At 34.4% G+C, this 18,923-nt stretch overlaps 1 protein-coding gene across 10 annotated transcripts in view; it reads left to right on the top strand.

Moving 5' to 3' along the window:
* The window catches only part of NCOA6 (nuclear receptor coactivator 6), a 90,533-nt gene that overhangs the window by 32,767 nt on the left and 38,843 nt on the right, over nucleotides 1-18,923 (top strand). For all 10 annotated transcript variants that reach the window (XM_011378303.2, XM_011378302.2, XM_011378300.2 and 7 more), the window contains 4 exons: nucleotides 2,232-2,337; nucleotides 8,352-8,633; nucleotides 11,610-11,765; nucleotides 18,118-18,240. In XM_011378303.2, the coding sequence (XP_011376605.1) occupies nucleotides 8,399-8,633; nucleotides 11,610-11,765; nucleotides 18,118-18,240 (514 nt within the window). In that variant the 5' untranslated portion in view covers nucleotides 2,232-2,337; nucleotides 8,352-8,398. The remainder of the gene's footprint in view (nucleotides 1-2,231; nucleotides 2,338-8,351; nucleotides 8,634-11,609; nucleotides 11,766-18,117; nucleotides 18,241-18,923) is intronic.

Below are 18,923 nucleotides of genomic sequence, written 5' to 3'. Positions count from 1 at the left end.
TCTGTGGATTTGTTCTGTGGATTTTCTTATTTTTTTCTGTTTTCTTGGTTAATGTTCTAAGATTTTCAAGAATACAATTATGTCATCTGCAAATAGTGGTAGTTTTATATCCTTCCAATTTTTATACCTTTATTACTCTTCTTTAATTTTACTGACTTTATACCTCTACTGTGTTCAGTAATACATCATGGATATCCATCTTCTTCTCAACTTTAGATAACAAATGCCTTTAGTCTTTCCCTGTTAAGCAATCTGCTGATTTTTGAGCTGAAAAGATATATTTTGTTATGTTAAGGAAGTGTTCGTGTATTCCTATTTATTTGAGGGTTTTTTTTTTTAAATCAAGAAGTGTTGTTGAATTTTATCAAATGACTTTTTAATACTTGTGATGATGATTGTAGGATTTTGCCCTTAGTTTCTTCATACTGAGCCTTCCTTACATTCCTAGAACAAACTCCACTTGATCATGATGTATTATTAATCTTTTAATGTACTATTTTGTTCTCTTTAAAGTTTGATTTATAATTTTACATCAATGTAAGAGCAATATAGGAAAGATTGATCTGTAGCTTTCTGCCTGATGCAGTTTGTATCAGCTTTTTAAAAATATATAAGTTACAAAGTGATCCACCCTCAATCAGCTTTCGATACTCATGTTATATTTGCTTCATAAGAAGAATTGGGAAGTTTCCTTTCTTTTTGTATCCTCTGGAACAGTTTCAGATCATTAGACTTACCTGCTCTCTACAAGGTTAATATTGTTTCCATTAATTCTGTATGTGGTGCATTTGGGGCATTAGCATATTTACATAGACTGAGCAAAAGCCTGAGCAAAATAGTTTCTGTTGCTGTTTTCTTCTTATTTCTTATTTTATATATTTGGACTTTCTCCCTTTTTACTTACTAGATTAACTAGTGATTTAACTGTTTTACCGATTTTTCCCCTCAATGTACGAAATTTAGATTTATTTACTAGTTCTGCTGTTTTCTGTTTTCTGATTAATTTCTGCTTTTTTCTATATTAATTCCTTCATTTTGCTTTCTTACAGTTCACATTATTGTTTTTTTCCCTAACCTTTTGAGTTAGATATTTAACTCATTATTTTTTTTTCTTCTTCTCCTCTTCCTTCCCCCTTTACTCCCCTTCCCCCTCCTTTATATTTATTGCTGTGAATTTTCTTTACTTGACTGTTCTTTAAGTTCCAATATATAGTATTTTCCTTATTGTTTTTTAGAAATTTTACAATTTTATTTCTTTTTTAACCCAAGTCCAAGGGTTTTGTTGTTTTAAAATAGAAAGTCCTTTAATTTTTTACTTTATTTAAAATTTATAATTTCAGTACATGGTCATCAGAGTATTTGACTATCCCATTGTTACTTTTTGGACTTACTGATATTTCCTTTATGGACTCTCCTAAAGGTTAATTTTTATTAATGTTCCATGGAGACTTAAAAATACCTTTCTCTTGAATTAAAAAATAATTAAGGGGTAGTTTTTTCTCTAATAATTATTTATTAATACCTATATATTCAGGTAAAATTTTGAGATTATAAAAATCAATATTTGGCAGTAATATAAAACCTAAAAGCCAAATAAAGACATTGTAGATGAATATTATCTTATTAAGTGGGAAATTTTTTCTGAAACATGTCAAAATTATGCATTTCCATGCATAATTTTTGTGTGTATAATAAATAATACTTTAGAACTTAAACTTTTAAGGAAAAAATAGAATGTGTAGATATTATAGGTAAAATAAGAAAAAACAAATCTATATTTTATGAAATTTAAAAGTGAATTTTGAAATTCTATTAGAAGAACTGCATCTTATATTTAGTGTATATACAGAATATTTTGGTTTTGGCACCAAGTATCTGCAAACAGTGTGACATGACGTTAATTTATTTTTATTTGACAAATTTAGAAATGAAGGTATAGGGAGGGCTCTAAGGCCTAAGGTCTCAGTTTCATGATTCTTAAGTGAAACTGGTATATGTCCCTGAGTTTTGCTTCTGTACTCTTTGAATGCTTGTTGATGAGTGATTTAAGATCTCAGGAAAAAAACTGTTCTTTGTGGACTTAAAGAAAACCCTAGTTTAACATTGTCTGAAGATGTCTAAGTCGACTTGTTGAGATATTTGCATTAACTTCTGTTGCAAAAACAGATTACTTGTGATTTCTATATAATAGTGTAACTTTAGTTTTCTTTTCTTTGTTTTTTGTTTTTTAGAATTTTTATTTGGCTACTACCTTGAAATACAGGCCCTAAAAATGTCAGCTTGTTTGGACATAGAAGATGACGTGGATAAATGATAAAAATTAAGAAAGACGTTTTGGTAAGTGAAACCTTATGTGAGAGTGAATACAACTCAACATAATTCCAAGCAATGGAGGGACTCTACCAAAGTTACTTAGCAAATAAAAAACTGTTTCCTTCATCATTTAGTGTTTTGTTAAAGGAGAAGATAGTCCTTCAGCCAGTTATGGGAGACATCAGCATAATGAAGCCAAAATTCACTAAGTTTTAGTACCTTCTGTTTCTCTGGAGTTAAGACCTTGCTTGATACCTTTTTTCTTGGGGAGTCCACAGACCTCCCAAGAGGAACATCATAACATTGAAATGCATTTTAAATGTCTGGTCTCCTCCAGCACTACACCAGACCCAGCATAGTTCACTCAGGCCTAGTGCTATACTAGTCAGTCACATGAGTCATACCTGGATTGTCAGACTCAGAAGTTGAAAACCAGTGGCTTGTGGGCCTATGTGTGTTTCATTTGGCCCATAGAATATTTTCCAAAAATGTAAATCTGTTTTAAAATCTGGAGATTTCACGAAATATATGGATTTTAGTTGTCTTAAAATTCAGAACATTATTTCTGGGCCTACATGACTCCTCTGATCTCTCCAAAAAGCTGAAACAAAGTTGCAGCTGCTCAGCGTAGATTGGTAATTCCATTGCCCAAACCATTCGTGCGCAGTATATGCAAATGCATTTCATATCCAGTGTTCTTTTACCTGCCTGACCCCTGTAGGCATGTGAGTTTATGATATCTGATGTAGATAACAGTGTCTTGTCTTCTCAAATAGCAGCTAAATCAGATAATCTGAATAGCCTGTGAGTTTTTACCCATTATTCAGCTGCCTGCACCAGGTAAGAAATCTGAAAAGAAAGGACTGGTGTAGGTAGCTGAATATATATAATATATATTATATATAAATTCATATATTTGTAAATATATATTTAAATATATTTTTTAATCCTGTGATTTGGAAGATGTTCATAAGTAATCTTCTAAGCCTTGTTGATGTCTGGTGGAGTTTTACCTTGGATTAGTATCACGTTGCTGGTATACTTGTTTTTTCTTTTTTTTTAAATAAACTATTGTGAATAATTTCAACTATATATAAAATTATAGTACAAATAATACCGATATACCCATCACCTACATCTAAGCATTATTAACATTTTGCCTTATTTGCTTAATGTATTTTAAAGTAAATTACAGACATCATGATATTTTACCCTAAATGCTTCAATATACATCTCTTAAAAAACGATAGAAACACTGTCCTATATAGCCACACCACCATTATTATCACACCTAACAAAATCAGTAACAATTCTCTAATTGTCTTAAAAATGTGCCTTACATCTTTTTTTCAAACCAAGATCCAATAAGGGACTATACATTGCATTTGATTTTTATGCCTCTTAAATCTCTTGTAATGTAGAATAATTTTACCCACCTTTTTCTTCCCCCATGACCCCAGACTTATTGAAGTCAAGCCAACTATGCTGCAGAAATCCTACACTCCAGATTTGTCTTATTATTTCTTCATGGTGTTGTTTAAGTTGTTCCTTTGTCTCCTGTTAAAAACTTGTTAGATTCAGGTTAAAAATTTTTGGCAATGTTGGTTACTTAATATCGTACATAATTTCTGATTGTTTCTCTGTTACTGATGCTGTGGTTGATCATTGTGTTCAGGTGGTAATAATCAGGTCCTCTATTGTGAAGTCACAGTTTTCTTTTTGCCTGACAGCAAATCTGAGATGATACTTTGACATCATGTGAATATACTGTTCTCTGTCAATTTTTCACATAATGTTTTGTCCTTATTAGTGATCCTTGCCTGAATTATTTTATTAGGAATTGCAAATTGTGATTTTTCTAATGGTATCATTCTTTTTTACATTTAAGTTGGCAGATCTGTAGTAAAGAGCTTTCCTTCATCAACTGGAGCTATTTGGCTTCCCTGAAATATTTGAAAGGTAGAATAAATAATATGCTTGCTTTTTAAATTTCTCCCAGATATCCCATTTGTTCTTCAGTTCTTTGTAAAAGATCAAAAGAGCCCCCAATAAGAAGTGAAATCAAAAAGTAATCTGGAAATTTATTATGTGGGTGAGCAAGATAAATGGTGGTTAATCTTAGCAAACCCAGAGAAATAATAACACATGTTCTTTTGTGATAAGTAATCGTAAGTGAGCAAATGAGTCTCAAGATAGTTAACTGTAATCTCTCCTTCTGAGCTGCATTTCTCTTAAAGAATGGTTGGTTATTCTTACATAGGTCACTGGTGGCAGCTGGCCTCAGTTTCTGGTGTGTTTTCTTGAGGCAGCTATAAGCACAGCATCTGTAGATAGCTTGCTGAATCTTAACAGGTAGCCCCAGATGGGCACAGTCTGGGGCTAAACTTGGCCTGCAGCTGAGCCCCTCTCAGGACTATGCCACTGGACACCTACTACACAAAGCCACACTAATAAGACCGGGAGACTTAGGAGCTTTGCTTAGTACATAGAAATGGACACAGAAGGCAGCCAAAATGGGAAGACAAAGAAGCAGAAACCATATGAGAGAACAGAACAGAGATCCAGGAGTAATGGAGTCAAGCAATTTAACAGATGCAGAATTCAAAACACTGATTATAAGATGCTCAGTGAACTTAGGGGAAGTGTAGATGAATTCAGTGAGAACTTTAACAAAGAGATAAAAAACAAAAATGGAAATAGAAACTACAAAAGAGAACCAGTCAGAAATGAAGAACACATTATCTGAGATGAAGAGTATATTAGTGGAAATAAACAGAGTAGATAAAGAAGAGGATCAAACCACCCATAGAAAGGATGGGGAAGAAGCCAAGGACACTTGATCAAAATGGCAAGAAGAGAGAAGACTGTAATAATAATTTAAGGAGCTTATGTGACACAATTAAATGTAAAAATATCCATGTCAGGGGTACCTGAAGGAAAACAAGATGTTGACAAGCTATTTGAAGAAATAATGATGGAAAACTTCCTTAACCTGGTGAAGGAAATAGACATACAACCCCAGGAAGCTCAGAGAGTCCCCAGACAAGACGAACCCAAAGAGGCCCACATTAAGACACATTTTAATTAAAATGTCAAAGGTTAAATACAAAGAGAATCTTAAAAGCAGTAGAGAAAAGCAGTTAGTTACCTACAAAGGAGCACCCATAAGACTGGCAGCTGATTTCTCAAAAGAAACTGTGCAGGACAGAAGGGCTTGGCACAAAATATTCAATGTGATGAAAACCCAGGGTCTACAACCAAGAATACTTTATTCAGCAAAGCTATCATTTAGAGCCAAAGGACAGATAAAGAGCTTCCCAGACAAAAATAAGCTAAAGGAATTTATCAACACCAAGCCAGTATTACAAGAAATGTTGGAGCGACTTCTTTAAGAAGAAAAAGATATGTATCAAAAACAGGAATAAAGAATGGTAATAACTACATTCCTATCAACAAGTACCTCAAATGGAAAAGAATTAAGTGCTCCAACCAAAAGGTAGAGTGGCTGAATGGATAAGAAAACAAGACCCCTACATATGCTGCCTGCAAGAGACTCACTACAGATTAAAAGACACACAGACTAAAAAGAAAGGGATGGAAGAAGATATTGCTTTGATGGACCTAGAGAGTATTGCAGTGAATGAAATAAATCAGATAGAGAAAGACAAATATTGCATGATTTCATGAACATACGGAATTTAAAGAACAAAATCAACAACAAAAACTCATAGATACAGAATAAACTCATAGATACAAAAATATTTTGAGGGCTACCAGATGGGAGGAGAGTTGGGGAGACGATGAAAAAGGGCAAAGGGATTAAGAAGTACAAATGGATAGTTACAGAATAGACAAGGAGATATAAAGTGTAGCATAAGGAAAATAGTTAATGTAATAAATATGTAAGGGGAAGACGGGAACTAGATTTAGTGGGGCGATCACTTTGTGAGTTATATAAATCTCTAATCACTATGCTGTACAACTGAAACTAATATTACTGTATGCCAACTATAGTTGAAAAAGCATTGAAAAGCATTGAATTGTACAATGTAAATATTAGCAACTAATTATTATATTTCAATAAAGCTGGAAAAAAGATTGGTCGATTATTATGTAAATTCTTAACAGATTTTAAATGGACATTATCAATGAACTGGAAGACATTTCTTTTAAAATTTTTTTTGGAGGGAAAGCAATTTTCTTTATAGACTGCCTTTCAATTTCTTGGTTTTTTTTTTGTTTTTTTTTTTTAAGGTGCAGTGTCTATGGTACTGTTAAACTGATAATTCCTGAATTTAGATTAGCTGATTTTTAGTGTCTGACAGTAAGAGTTTCCCAAATCTGGATACACAGCCTTCATGGCATGACCAGTGACCTCTTTAGAAGACTATCAAAGTCCAGGTTTTTCAGTTGGTTTTCTTCTTTCCAGTTAAAGATTCTTTGGGAAAATGTTTCTTAAATTTTAAATTCTCTTCTTACAGTTGTTCTAACTTTGGAACAGCTGTTAAATAGCTACAGTTTTTCATTCAATTTCAGCATTCACTTTTTCCTGATGAGCAGAAGCCTTTAAGCCCTAAAAATCTTTTTTAGTTTTGTTTCTTTACCTCTAAAATTCTTTAAAATCTTTAATATGCTTTGGCAAATGACTAACAACAGTGGTATTTCTAAAGGATTTTCTGAATGCTATTGTTTTTTAACCACCCAAATCACACTATCTCTTTGTAAGTCACAGTACAAGACTATAAAGTGTTCTACTCAAACATAAAAGTTTTTTTCCCATATTTATTTATAACAGAGGAATTTCTTCCCCTTAGATTGGTTTTTGGAAAGCCTTTGATCTTGAAGTTTAGTGACTGTTTAAAAAAAGAAAAAAGAAAAGTTAAAGTTTTTAAAAGTTAATACTTTTTTCCCATTTATTCAGGTAGTATAACTGTATTACAGCATATTTAGTTTTGTATTTCCCTAATGACTTATAGCATATTTGGAAAACAGGAAAAGAAAACTCACCAGTGATCATATCAATCTAGCGCAATTGCTGTTTGCATTTTAGTGGATTTATTTTCAGTCCTTTTTTTCCCCATCTTTAAAAAAAAGAAAACATGGTTATAATTATAATTTATGTAAGGAATGTTTTAAAATTTGAAGATTTATGTGAGGTTCTTATGTTTCCATGCCATTCTTGCTTTACACGAATGCTAAAAATTAATGTTCATTCATTCACCTTTGAGTTAAGAATGTTATCTTCAGTCTCAAAGTTAATGAAGGAAATGGCCATATGGTGTGATCTTTAATACATTTACTGTTTGGTAGGCATCATAACTAAAAATAAAAGAAAATGTGACTTCTTTAGATCTAAAAGTTAAAAAGTAATTTAGTTCTGCCCTAGATACAGTTCTTTGCCTCTATAAACATGTGTTAACCATTTATTTTCGTAAAAATATTTTTAAAAATTTTTGTTCTGAATCATTTTCAGCCATACCACTATTAATAACCCTTTGAAAGTTGTTTAAAATGGTACTCATAAAAGACTTTAGGATTTTAGGTAGTCCTCCAGATGCCGTTAGTTGAGTCAAGTTGTGCTTTGCATGTTAGAGAAAGAGAAGGGCTTTAGAAACCTGGGCTCCTCTGAAGCTTTTGTCAGGACAGGAGTAAAGGGAGTCTCTGGCAGCCCCTTGCTCTGTGGGGTCACCCAAAGGCTTATATAAAATCTTAGAAAATGCTTGTTTTATTTCTTTGTGATCTCTTGTTAACCTCCTCCCCATATTCTAGGCTTACAAAAAGGTAGCATACAACAACATAATAGACATAAACATTATAACATAATAAAAGGAATTTTATTTAAAACTGGTTTATTATTATTCCTACTATCTTTAAGAACTAATTATTATAGAATATCATAATTAAATTAGTTTATCCTCTCTGTAATTTAGTTTTTGTACTTATTGGCAAGTAAATAATTTTACATTGAACTATGGATTATACATTGTCGATTGCGTAATTATGCATTGTAATGCTTTTTCTATCTTCTCTCTTCAAAGGTTTTTTTATTGTCCACTTCGCATATGCTTCTAGAATAATATTCACCATGGTTTTGGATGACCTTCCAAATTTAGAAGACATCTATACTTCCTTGTGTTCATCAACAGTGGAAGACTCAGAGATGGATTTTGACTCTGGACTAGAAGATGATGACACAAAAAATGATAGTATTTTGGAGGATTCTACAATCTTTGTGGCCTTCAAAGGAAATATAGATGATAAAGACTTCAAATGGAAATTGGACACAATATTGGCCAATGTGCCCAATTTGTTACACATGGGTAATTTACTTTAATTATTTTTCCTTCTTGTTGCTCTTTTTGAAGTGTTTGCCATTCTATGGTTATCTTGAGTTTCACAAAGTAAAGCTTTGCTCTACTGGGTTGAAAGACTGATTTTAATTGCAGAATTGGAATTTTAGGATTTTTTAAAATAGAAATGCTGTTGTGTTTCTTTTAAGTATATGAAGGAACTGAACATAATAAACTATTGTTTAACATAGTACTCATTAAGTAATCTGCTCTAATGGAGAGGAGGAGTACACAATACCCAAATATATTTATTGTTTTTAACTCTCTGGTCTTCATTTTCTTTACCTTTAAAACGAAGAGGTTAGACTGGATCTTTAAGGCCCCGTAAAGCTTACAAAAATCTTTTACCCCATGGTTCTACTTAAAAGGTACTTGAAGATTGTTCTCTTAAATTTTAGATCAGAGATTACTAACCAACACCTGCTGGATCTAGCCTGCCGCCATGTGTTATAGCTCACTTTAATTTTTTTGCTTGTTTTGTTTTTTGTTTTTATTTTTAATGTTTAAATTTCATTGCCAGTGTTTTAAAATTGAGATACTTTACATAAAAATCTAGATTTTAGATTTGTCTTTTAAAATGGGAAGATCTGATAACACTGAGCTCGCTCTCACTCTCCAATTGTGCCAAGTAGCAGCTGCCACTGAAAGCAGGCCCTCGCCTCACTGCAGTTTGTTCCTGTCTGACCTCTTCAAACATTTAGATTACCTGTCTTGGTCTTGTGGGTGTTTGTTTTTGAACCTGGTTTAGGTGGTCTCCATCTTTTCTTGTTAGCACAATTATCTAATCCCTTCAGATACAGTACAAAGCCTCGATTTTATCCTTCTATCTAATCTTGATCTGATCAAATGCTCATTAGCTTTTTTGGATTTGGGGTTTTTTTTCTTTGAGATTTGATGTTAGGAGAGAAGCTGTCATTGTTTTCAAGGGTTTTTTTTTTTTTACTGTGTTGTATAAGACTTCTTTATAGTTATCAATTATTTATAATAGTATTAGAAAATTTTATGTGCTAAAGTTGTAGTTATCAACATCATTGTCAAGCATAATCATAGTCAAAATATATCGTATTATAAGGGCCCAGTGGGCCTGAAAATGTCATTGCTCTTAATTACCCACATTTTTTTCTTGGTTTTAAATTGCTAAATTAGTTTATTTATTGCTTTTAAATAACCAAAGCCAGACTTAATGGTATTATCAGATTATATTCTTAGCCCAAAAGTATTTTAAGTCAAATCTTCTCATATATGATGGAAGTTTAAAACACTTTTGAGGAAATACAACTATGTTATAGACAAGGATTTTTCTGCAGTCGTATCACAAATAGATAATACCATAAGCATATTTGGTGTTTGTCTAGACCATGTATAAGATTCCAGTACTTTTCCAATTTGGAAGAAGCTCTGTAGCACTTGTATTCGGTGGAACCAGGATCCCAAGTTTCCTGCGTTTTGCTGTATGAATGCATAACTGTCATGGGAAGGATTTTAACCTGGGAATCAGAGCTGGATTTTAATGCCAATCTCTGATGCTACTAGGTAGCCACAGGATTCTGCCCTTCTTAGCCTTTCTGGGCTTCAGTTTCCTCACCTGTAAAATAGACAGACTGAAAATAGCCTAATTCTTTTGAAATTTCTATGATTGTGTTATCTCACTGCTCTTAGCAAGTGGTCTCTTTTTCCCACATTAGAATAAGTGAACTCATGTCTGGATAAGTTAATTTTTAACATATAAGGGTATTAGAGCTGAAAAGGACTTTAGGCATTGTGTAGGCACTTTAACCTATCCATGAATATTTCTTATTTTGAGAACAGATATGCCTATATGATCATTTTCTTAGTATTGGAATGTATAACCAAATAGAGGATACAAAAGATTTAATTTAGCTGAGCTTTAACAAAAGGAAAATTATTTTGTCTAGGGTTGTTGAAAAGTTTTTTTTATAGGCTAACTGGACCTGGGATTTGCTTTCCATCAATAACATATAATTATAAACAACATTACCTCCTCAATTAGTTAATTTTTATATCTTTTTAAAAATACATGTCCTGAAGTTTGCATTGACTTTTAAGACTTGCTGAAATATAATGTTTTCATATCCTAACTGAAGCTTAGTTGTGAAATTTATTGTTTTCCCCCAAGTTTGGTGTGCATCCATGGAAATTCAACTCTTAAAGTACGTAAAAATTTAAAAATCGAAGATGTAAAAGATCAAGGCTTAAGCCCTTCTTAAACTGAAGCATTTATAGAACATTGGAAGAAATGTTTGCTCCCTGTCTCTATAATTATCTTCCACAGGGATACTCAGTGAATATATAATATGAGTGTTAAAATTTCAAACGTTTCATTTGAAGAGGTAAAATTGCTTAACTTTTTATAAGTAAAAGGCATTATTTTCCTTTTTGGTGCTCTTTTGCTGAATAAGCTGCAGATTCCCTACAATTGGAGTATCTGCCAATTGAATTTTTAATAGAATTTCACTTGAAAGTTGAGACTTAAATTTTTCAGCTTCTCAGCTCACATACATTGAACTGAGTCCAGAAGTAGATATTATTCTATTAACAAACTTGCCTCTCCCTTCTCTTATAGTCCTTACTTCATCTTACTGCTTTCTATTTATTCAGTGCCTATAGTAAGTATATCAGGTCCTGTGCTCAGTTTTTGGCATGTATTATCTCATTTAGCACCCACAGTCTCATGAAGTAGTATTTCATGGTTTTAGAGAAAAGAAAGGTGAGTTTCAGAAAGGTTAAATAACTTGTTCGTGGCCTCTCCAGGTGCTGAGTGATAAAAGCGAGATTGGATTTGAAGTCTACCTAACACCAAAGCCTAAGCTTCTCAGCTACTCCAAGCTGGTGCTCTGCCTTGTTCTTTTACTTTTTTGTTGTCCGTTTCATGGCTTCTAGTCGCTAAAAGATTATCAATATTATTCTCTTTCTTTCACGACCAAGAATCCAGTAAGCTAAAGGTACAGAAGGTGGAGCCCTGGAACAGTGTGCGTGTGACATTCAATATCCCCCGGGAAGCAGCGGAGCGGCTACGGATCCTGGCTCAGAGCAACAACCAGCAGCTTCGGGATCTAGGGATTCTCTCCGTTCAGATTGAAGGTGCCCATCTGGACCCAAATCATAATAACAGTAGAATATAGCATGATTTTCTGTGCTGTTTTGATTTTTTCTCCTGTTAAGTTTCAGAATGCCAAGTAATTTATGTAACCTGTGCTTTACGATGCAGCACCCTAGAATAGAGGGATTGAGGCTCTGGTTGGGTCCTGATGTTTGAGCTCCATTCTGTTCGCTGATTTTGGCTGTCAGTCTGTCATACTTTGATTTTACTGGCACCCTGACCAGAAACTGATTTGTCTTTTAAAGAATATCTAATTTCAATTGCTCCTCCACCAAATAAGCCTTAATTTTTATCTAACAGATGAAAATATGCTACACACGCGCACACACACACACACACGCACGCACGCGCGCGCACACACACACACACACACACACACACACACACACGAGTTTAAAACCCTGGTATGGCTTTCTGTTGTTCACAGAATAAAGACCAACTCCTTATCATGCTTCGCTTGGTCTGACCTCTACCTTTTTCTTCCAGCCTTATCTTGTACAAACTCTCCTCCTTGCTGTCTGTGTCTTGCCTTCTTTTGGTTCCTTGAATATTCATTTCTTCCTCCTGCAATGAGTCCTTTGCATTGATGTCTTCTCTATATGAAATATTGTCCCCTACCATTTTCCCTTCCCTTAGTTAACACCTATGCAGCCTTCAAGTATCAGCTTAAATCTTCTTGAGGATGTATTTTCTGAACTCCATGTCTAAGTCAGAATCCTTTATTACTTGCACTCACAAAAGTCTGGTGTTTTTTCCCCCTCAGATCATTTATCTCACACTTTTATTAGAGCAGTTATTTGATTATTGTTTTGTTCCCCCATAGACTGCAAGCTCTAGTAGGGCAGAGACCATGTTATATCTCTGCCTCCCTATAGATGTTAAGTTCTTTAGTAACCACTCATTGAATGAAAGCAAGGATAACATATATAACAGCACTACTTTGCTTCAGCACTAGGAAAACAATGATAAATAAAATATGGTCCTTGCTTTTATGAACTCAGAAGGAGCTAATGATCTTGGTGAGGGAGACAAACTTGTGAGAGATGTAAGTACCAGGTTTGGGGGAGCACCAAGAAGGTTCTATCTTTGGGTGCTCAGTGACTTAAAACCCTTTCTTCCCCTCCTGTGTTGATGCAAGCAAAGTGACAACCAGCGATACCAGCCTTCCCTTCCACTGGTAGGCCAAGCCATCCTGACCCTGTGCTTGCTTGGAACCTAAATGTTCCACAAAACCTCAGCAGCAGAGAGGGTCAACATTTTGTAGATAAGAGTGAGACACATTTCGTGCAGTTAGGATTGTAGGTTGCTGTGCCCCAGAAGGGGCAATAACAATAAACAAAGATTATAAATAGACTGAAAAATGGGGTAAATTTTGTTATTTGATAAAGAAGGGAATAGTGACTTAAACAATAATCAGTTTATTTTGGAAAATGTTCTATTGTCTAAAAAGATTCATCAAAGTAAAATTAATTCACAGCAACCTATAGGATATAGGATGAACTTTTGGGAAGAGTAGGAGTTAAACAACTGTTGGATATAATGACACTATGTAGACCGTTTCTACTTTATAAGCACATTTGTTCTTTATACGAAACACATAAGTGTTTTCTTAAAAACCTAAAATGTTTACAGTCTTTGTTACCTATTTATCTGAGTTTAAATGCTTTGGAACTTTAAGTGGTAGTGTTCTCCAGTGGAGAAAGGAAATATTATTTTCTTATCAGACCTGCTTCCAAGTTCTTAAAAGGGTAAGATGCTGGCTTCCCTTTAATGTTATAGCCATAAATTAAAACATAAGTACCGATGAGGAGGCAAAATAGATAACATACTTTAAGAAATTATGATATTCACATATGGCAATGATTATCACATTACAGAAAAGAGTTTTTTAACTTTTAGGTCACGCATATGTCTCCTAGGTGATCTCATTTTTTCTCTCTGCACTCCCTGGGAATTCAGGCAGGCAGGAAAGTGGTGGCAGCAGCTGTTGCTTTTATGAAACGTGATGGGTTGATGCTTTTGTAAGTTGTAAGAGGAATTATTGCCATTGTCGTGTCTGCTGCAGGGGTGGAAGGACAGGTTCCCCCAACAGTCTAGTCTCCACTGAAGAATACTCCTTGTATCCTCCCTTCTTTGAGTTTTGGCCAAGGAGTTGGGGAGACATCTTTTTTGAAGACATTTTGTGGCCTCTTTGTAAATTCATGGTGATTTAAAGCAGGAATCTGCAAACTTTTTCTGTAAAGGGCTAGAGAATAAATTTTTTTTTACCTTTGTCACAATAACTCAACTTTATCGTTATAGCACAAAAACAGCAATAGGCAATGTGTAAATGAATGGCTGTATTCCAGTAACACTTTATTTAAATAAATAGGCAACAGCCTAGATTTGGCTCACAGACTGTAGCGGACCCCTAGTGGGCAACTTTGAGAGGACCAGTAGTGTTCTCCACATGTTTTATTTATTTATTTTTTTTTACAACAGTTAATTTATATGCATTTGGCAAATAGGGGAATAATAGCTGTATAATGTGGAAATTGTATTGATTCATGTGTGATTGTTCCTGGAAAAGGCGTGCTAGAATAGGAATGGAAGGATAATTATCTATTAAGGAAAAAAAAAAGCCTGTAGCTCAGCTGCTACACAGGGGGGAGTCCTTTCAACTTTATTTTAAGAAAATGAAGACAGAACTTACACTCAGGCACCTTCCCCAGAAGTGCACCCCCAGCATTGCATGGCTCTCAGCTTGTGACAAGTTACACTTCCTCCTGTACCCGCCTTAATGACAGCCCCACTGGCTCAGGTCATCACCTCATCTGTATTATCTCAGCATCTTTAACCAGGCATTTCTACTCTAGTGTTTTGAGATGTGTTGCCTCAACTAATTTTTGTTTTTATTAGAGCTCTGGTTACAGAGCCACATGAGTTTTGAGTTTGTCACAACAATATTTTTTACATAAAACCTATTTTCAGTGTGAGGTTTTACAGAACATGAGGTTTTCCAGGATTGCATTTATCATATAGAAAAATGCTGATAATTCTTTGTAAGGTTATAAGATATCAATTCATCATATATTCAGTAAATAGCTAATGAATGCCTACCATGTACCACTGTTCTATGTATAAAGAATATAATTAGAGTGGCAGTATAATTCATCATCTAAATTAGGACACTTTTGAAAGTAAAATAGGGTGCTATTAATAACTCTCCTGGGACAACAGATATAAAGGAACTAGGGCAGACTTATGATTATACTTATACAGTAATGGGGGATGCAGACACGATAATAAGTGAATGAATAAGTAATTACATGGGATGTGCTCTGAAGAAATAAAAAGATATTCTTATAGGATGGACCTAACCTTGGTTAAGATGGTTAGAGGAGGCCATCCTGGCCATGTACACTTAAGATTACATGAAAATTGAGGTGTTGGTTTATGCAAAGAGTGCAGGAGAACTGTTCTAGGCAGAGGGGAACAACATGTGCAAAGGCCTTGAGGTAAGAAGCAGATTTGTGTGCCTAAGAAACTAAAAAAAATGCCTCTAAGGCTGAATCTTTTTTATTTAAAGAGAAAATAGTGTGAGTTGAGGTTAGAAAGGTAGGCAAGAGCCACATCTGGGCTGTCCAGTATTGTAGCCACAAGCCACATGTTGAGCACTGGAAATGTGGCTAGTCCAAACTGACATGCACTGTAATTGTAAAATGCACACTGGATTTTGAAGTCTTGGCTTCCCCCCAAAAGAATGTAAAGAATATCATTTTTTTTTTTTATTTATTTTTTGTTATAATGATGCTTTGTTTGTTTTGTGTTGTTAATCAAAATATATTACAATTAATTTACCAGTTTCTTTTTACCCTTTTATTGCAACTTCTAGAAAATCAAAAATTACATATATGTGGCTCGTATTATATTTCTGTAGAACAGCACTGGGCTGGATAGATAATTTGAGGGCTTGTATACCCTCTTAAGGAGTTTGGTTTTATTTCTAAAGCAATGGGAGCAATGGCGTAGGGTTTTTTTTAATTAAAATTATTGGTTAACCAAATGTTTCAAGTGTACAGTTCAGCAATATGCCGTATATTTGTGGCATATTTGTGTGTTCACCCAAAGTTAAATTTCCTTCCTTCACCAAATATTTAACCTGCAGTACAATGGTTTTAAGCAGAGAAGTGACATGATCTGATGTCCATTTCAAGAACAATATTTCTGTTTAGAATATCTTAGCAAGTTTGGTATATTTAGTTCTTTCCCTTTAGTGGAAACCCTCAAGATGTATATTTTTCTCTTTTACTTCTGACACCAATAGGCAACTTAGAGCATCTTGTAGCCTGGTGATTAATTCCTTATTAGTAATATGTTTGTTCTCTATGACCAGCCTACCTGCCTTGTTAACCCATTTCCCATTTGCCCCAAGAATACTTGGTGGCCACCTGCAGCATTTATCCTGAGATAACTCGCAGGTTACAGTCTTAACCTTACCCCCAAAGTTTGCCACAAAATATTTCACATTTATTCTTATTTTCACATCACTCTAATATAGCAGTAGTCTTTGGAAACAAATGATATCATTTTATTTATAGCATTCTGTTTTTAGTAGTGGTATTCCCATTTGCAAAATATAGTAATTCTCAATTGCTGAAAATGTCAAATCCCAGAAAATGTAGCATTCCTATGTGTGATGCTAACATTGTTCTCAAACACTTGTTCGCCAGAGATTGATTTAATGATCTGATTTATGTAAACTTTTCTGTTACATTAGGATTGGAGGCAAGTTCTGTTTAGAAATAACTCCAAGAACAGGTTTTATATTTTATTTCCACATTGAAAACCAGATTTGCTTCACCTCAGAGAGCGTATTTTTGTAAAGTTAACACTCGCAGTGATCTGCACCTTTTTTTCTAAACGAGAAATGGGAAATAGATTAAAACAAATCTGATGCACATCAGTGACAAAACAGGGGAAACTGTTGTGCCCTCATTAGCTTCCTTCTTTATCATCTGGCTCTGTAAACCTTGACCCCCACCCCACAGTAAGGAAGCACTCCAGTGAATGCTGACTTTAATCAACTCAGCCACAGGCTAGCTATACTTCAATTTGTCCACAAGGTGGTACTGTCCTCCAGAGTAACAATAGTTAAAATTTTGAATTAAAGGTGAGAAGCATCCAGAACTTATTTCAAAGACCTTTTCCTCATGAGACCAGTTAAGATTTAAGTTGCCTCAAAGTTTAGGGTCTTTTCACTTCTAGTGACATTACCTATCAGGCTATTGTGATATTCAAATGAGATAAAACTTTGTAAGCTTTAAAAATCCTGTACAAATGTTGATCTAATCATTAGATATCTTAGAGGTAGATTACTAGCAACCTATCTACTTTTTTTTTTTTCAGTTACAGTTGGGTTTTTTTCTCAATTACAGTTGACATACAATATTATTTAGTTTCAGGTGTACAACATAGTGATTAGACAAAACTTACAAAGCAATCACCCAATAAGTCTAGTACCCATCTGACACCATACATAGTTATTACAATATTATTGACTATATTTCCTGTGCTGTACTTTATATCCCTGTGAGTGTTTTTTAACTGGCAATTTGTATGTCTTAATCTCTTCATCTTATTCATACATCTCCCTACTCGCCTCCCATCTGACGACCATCAATTTGTTCTCTCTATCTATGTTTGTTTCTGTTTTGTTTGTTTCTTTATTTTGCTTTTTAGATTCCACAAATAAGTGAAATCATATGGTATTTGCCTTTCTCTGACTTATTTCACTTACTCATCCATATTGTTGCAAATGGCAAGATTTCATTTTTATTATGACTGAGTAATATCCATTGTCTGTATGTACCACATCTTCTTTATCCATTTGTCCATCAGTGGACAAAACAACTTTGCGGCTCTTCATTGCATGAATTTATCTGCTGGATATCTGTTTATATTGTAGTTATTGAAAGGGAAATGTTATTTTGCTCACAAATATTACAGTGTCCCCATACCATTTTCTTCCTTCACACACATACACACACTCTTAGGAAGCTGGCTGAAAGTAAATATTGAGTTCCAGGCTCCCTGCTGATGCTACGCATCATTAATGATTGCCCATCTGCTGTGTTGTGACAATTGGTTATGTTCTCCTCATGCTTCATGTAAGTAAACCTGCTCAGATGAGGTTGAAGGAAGACCCACATTGTATTGATCCCACCCTTTTTGTGGTAGTAAACTTAACATAATTCTTCAAAAACAACAAAACTATAACTCTTTTGTACCTATTTTTAAACAAAATTTATATCTTATTCTGCTGATTTCCTTTTTATAACCTGTCATTTTCAGGGGAAGGTGCTATCAACCTGGCTTTGGCTCAGAACCGAAGCCAAGATGTGAGAATGAATGGACCCATGGGAGCCGGAAATTCAGTTAGGATGGAGACAGGATTCCCCATGGCAGGTGGTCCAGGTGAGATCTCCCACTCCATTGTGTGACATTTTACTAGGAGTTTGTTTTTTGTCTTTATTTGCTAATGTATAATCATTTAGGTCCTGCAAGAGAGGCAGCAGTTCCTGGCACATCTCTGTTTACTGGTTCAGGAGATCAAGACATAACTCACTCGTAGGAGGCTAGAGTCACAGAGCAGGAAGCATATCGTCTTTACAATCTTTTGGGCTCATTTATTAAGTTATTGTTGCATGACAGAACCTATGCTAAGTGTTGGAAATAGAAATGAATAAAGTATTTTCTACACTCAGGATGTTTATAGCATAATAGAGAATATAGCTTTCTAACTCTTGCTTTCTCTAAGGCTGTGAATCTATGAGCTAAAAGTTCTTCTGTGCTTATGTAGAATCTGTACAAGTATGTGGGAAAATGTGTGTTTTTATATATTTAGAACTTGAGTTCTAAATTACTTGCTACCTGTTCTAGTAATCCCAAAATTTCTCCTTTAGAGATTGAATTCAACATTCTGAGAATCACAGAGTTTTGGAATTGATTTGGCTCTCTCATTTAAATTTGAGAAAGCTGTGGAGCTCACAGAAAGGAAGCAGGGTCAAGTAGCAGTGAGCTAATATCACAGATCCAGCTCCCAGTTTAGTGCTCTTTTCACTACACCAGTGGCTTTTAGACTTTTTCTGTTGCAGGAC

The sequence above is a fragment of the Pteropus vampyrus genome, unplaced genomic scaffold (genome assembly GCF_000151845.1).
Source record: "Pteropus vampyrus isolate Shadow unplaced genomic scaffold, Pvam_2.0 Scaffold336, whole genome shotgun sequence".
NCBI classification, from domain to species: Eukaryota; Metazoa; Chordata; class Mammalia; order Chiroptera; family Pteropodidae; genus Pteropus; species Pteropus vampyrus.
This window is presented reverse-complemented; position numbering and strand designations above follow the sequence as displayed.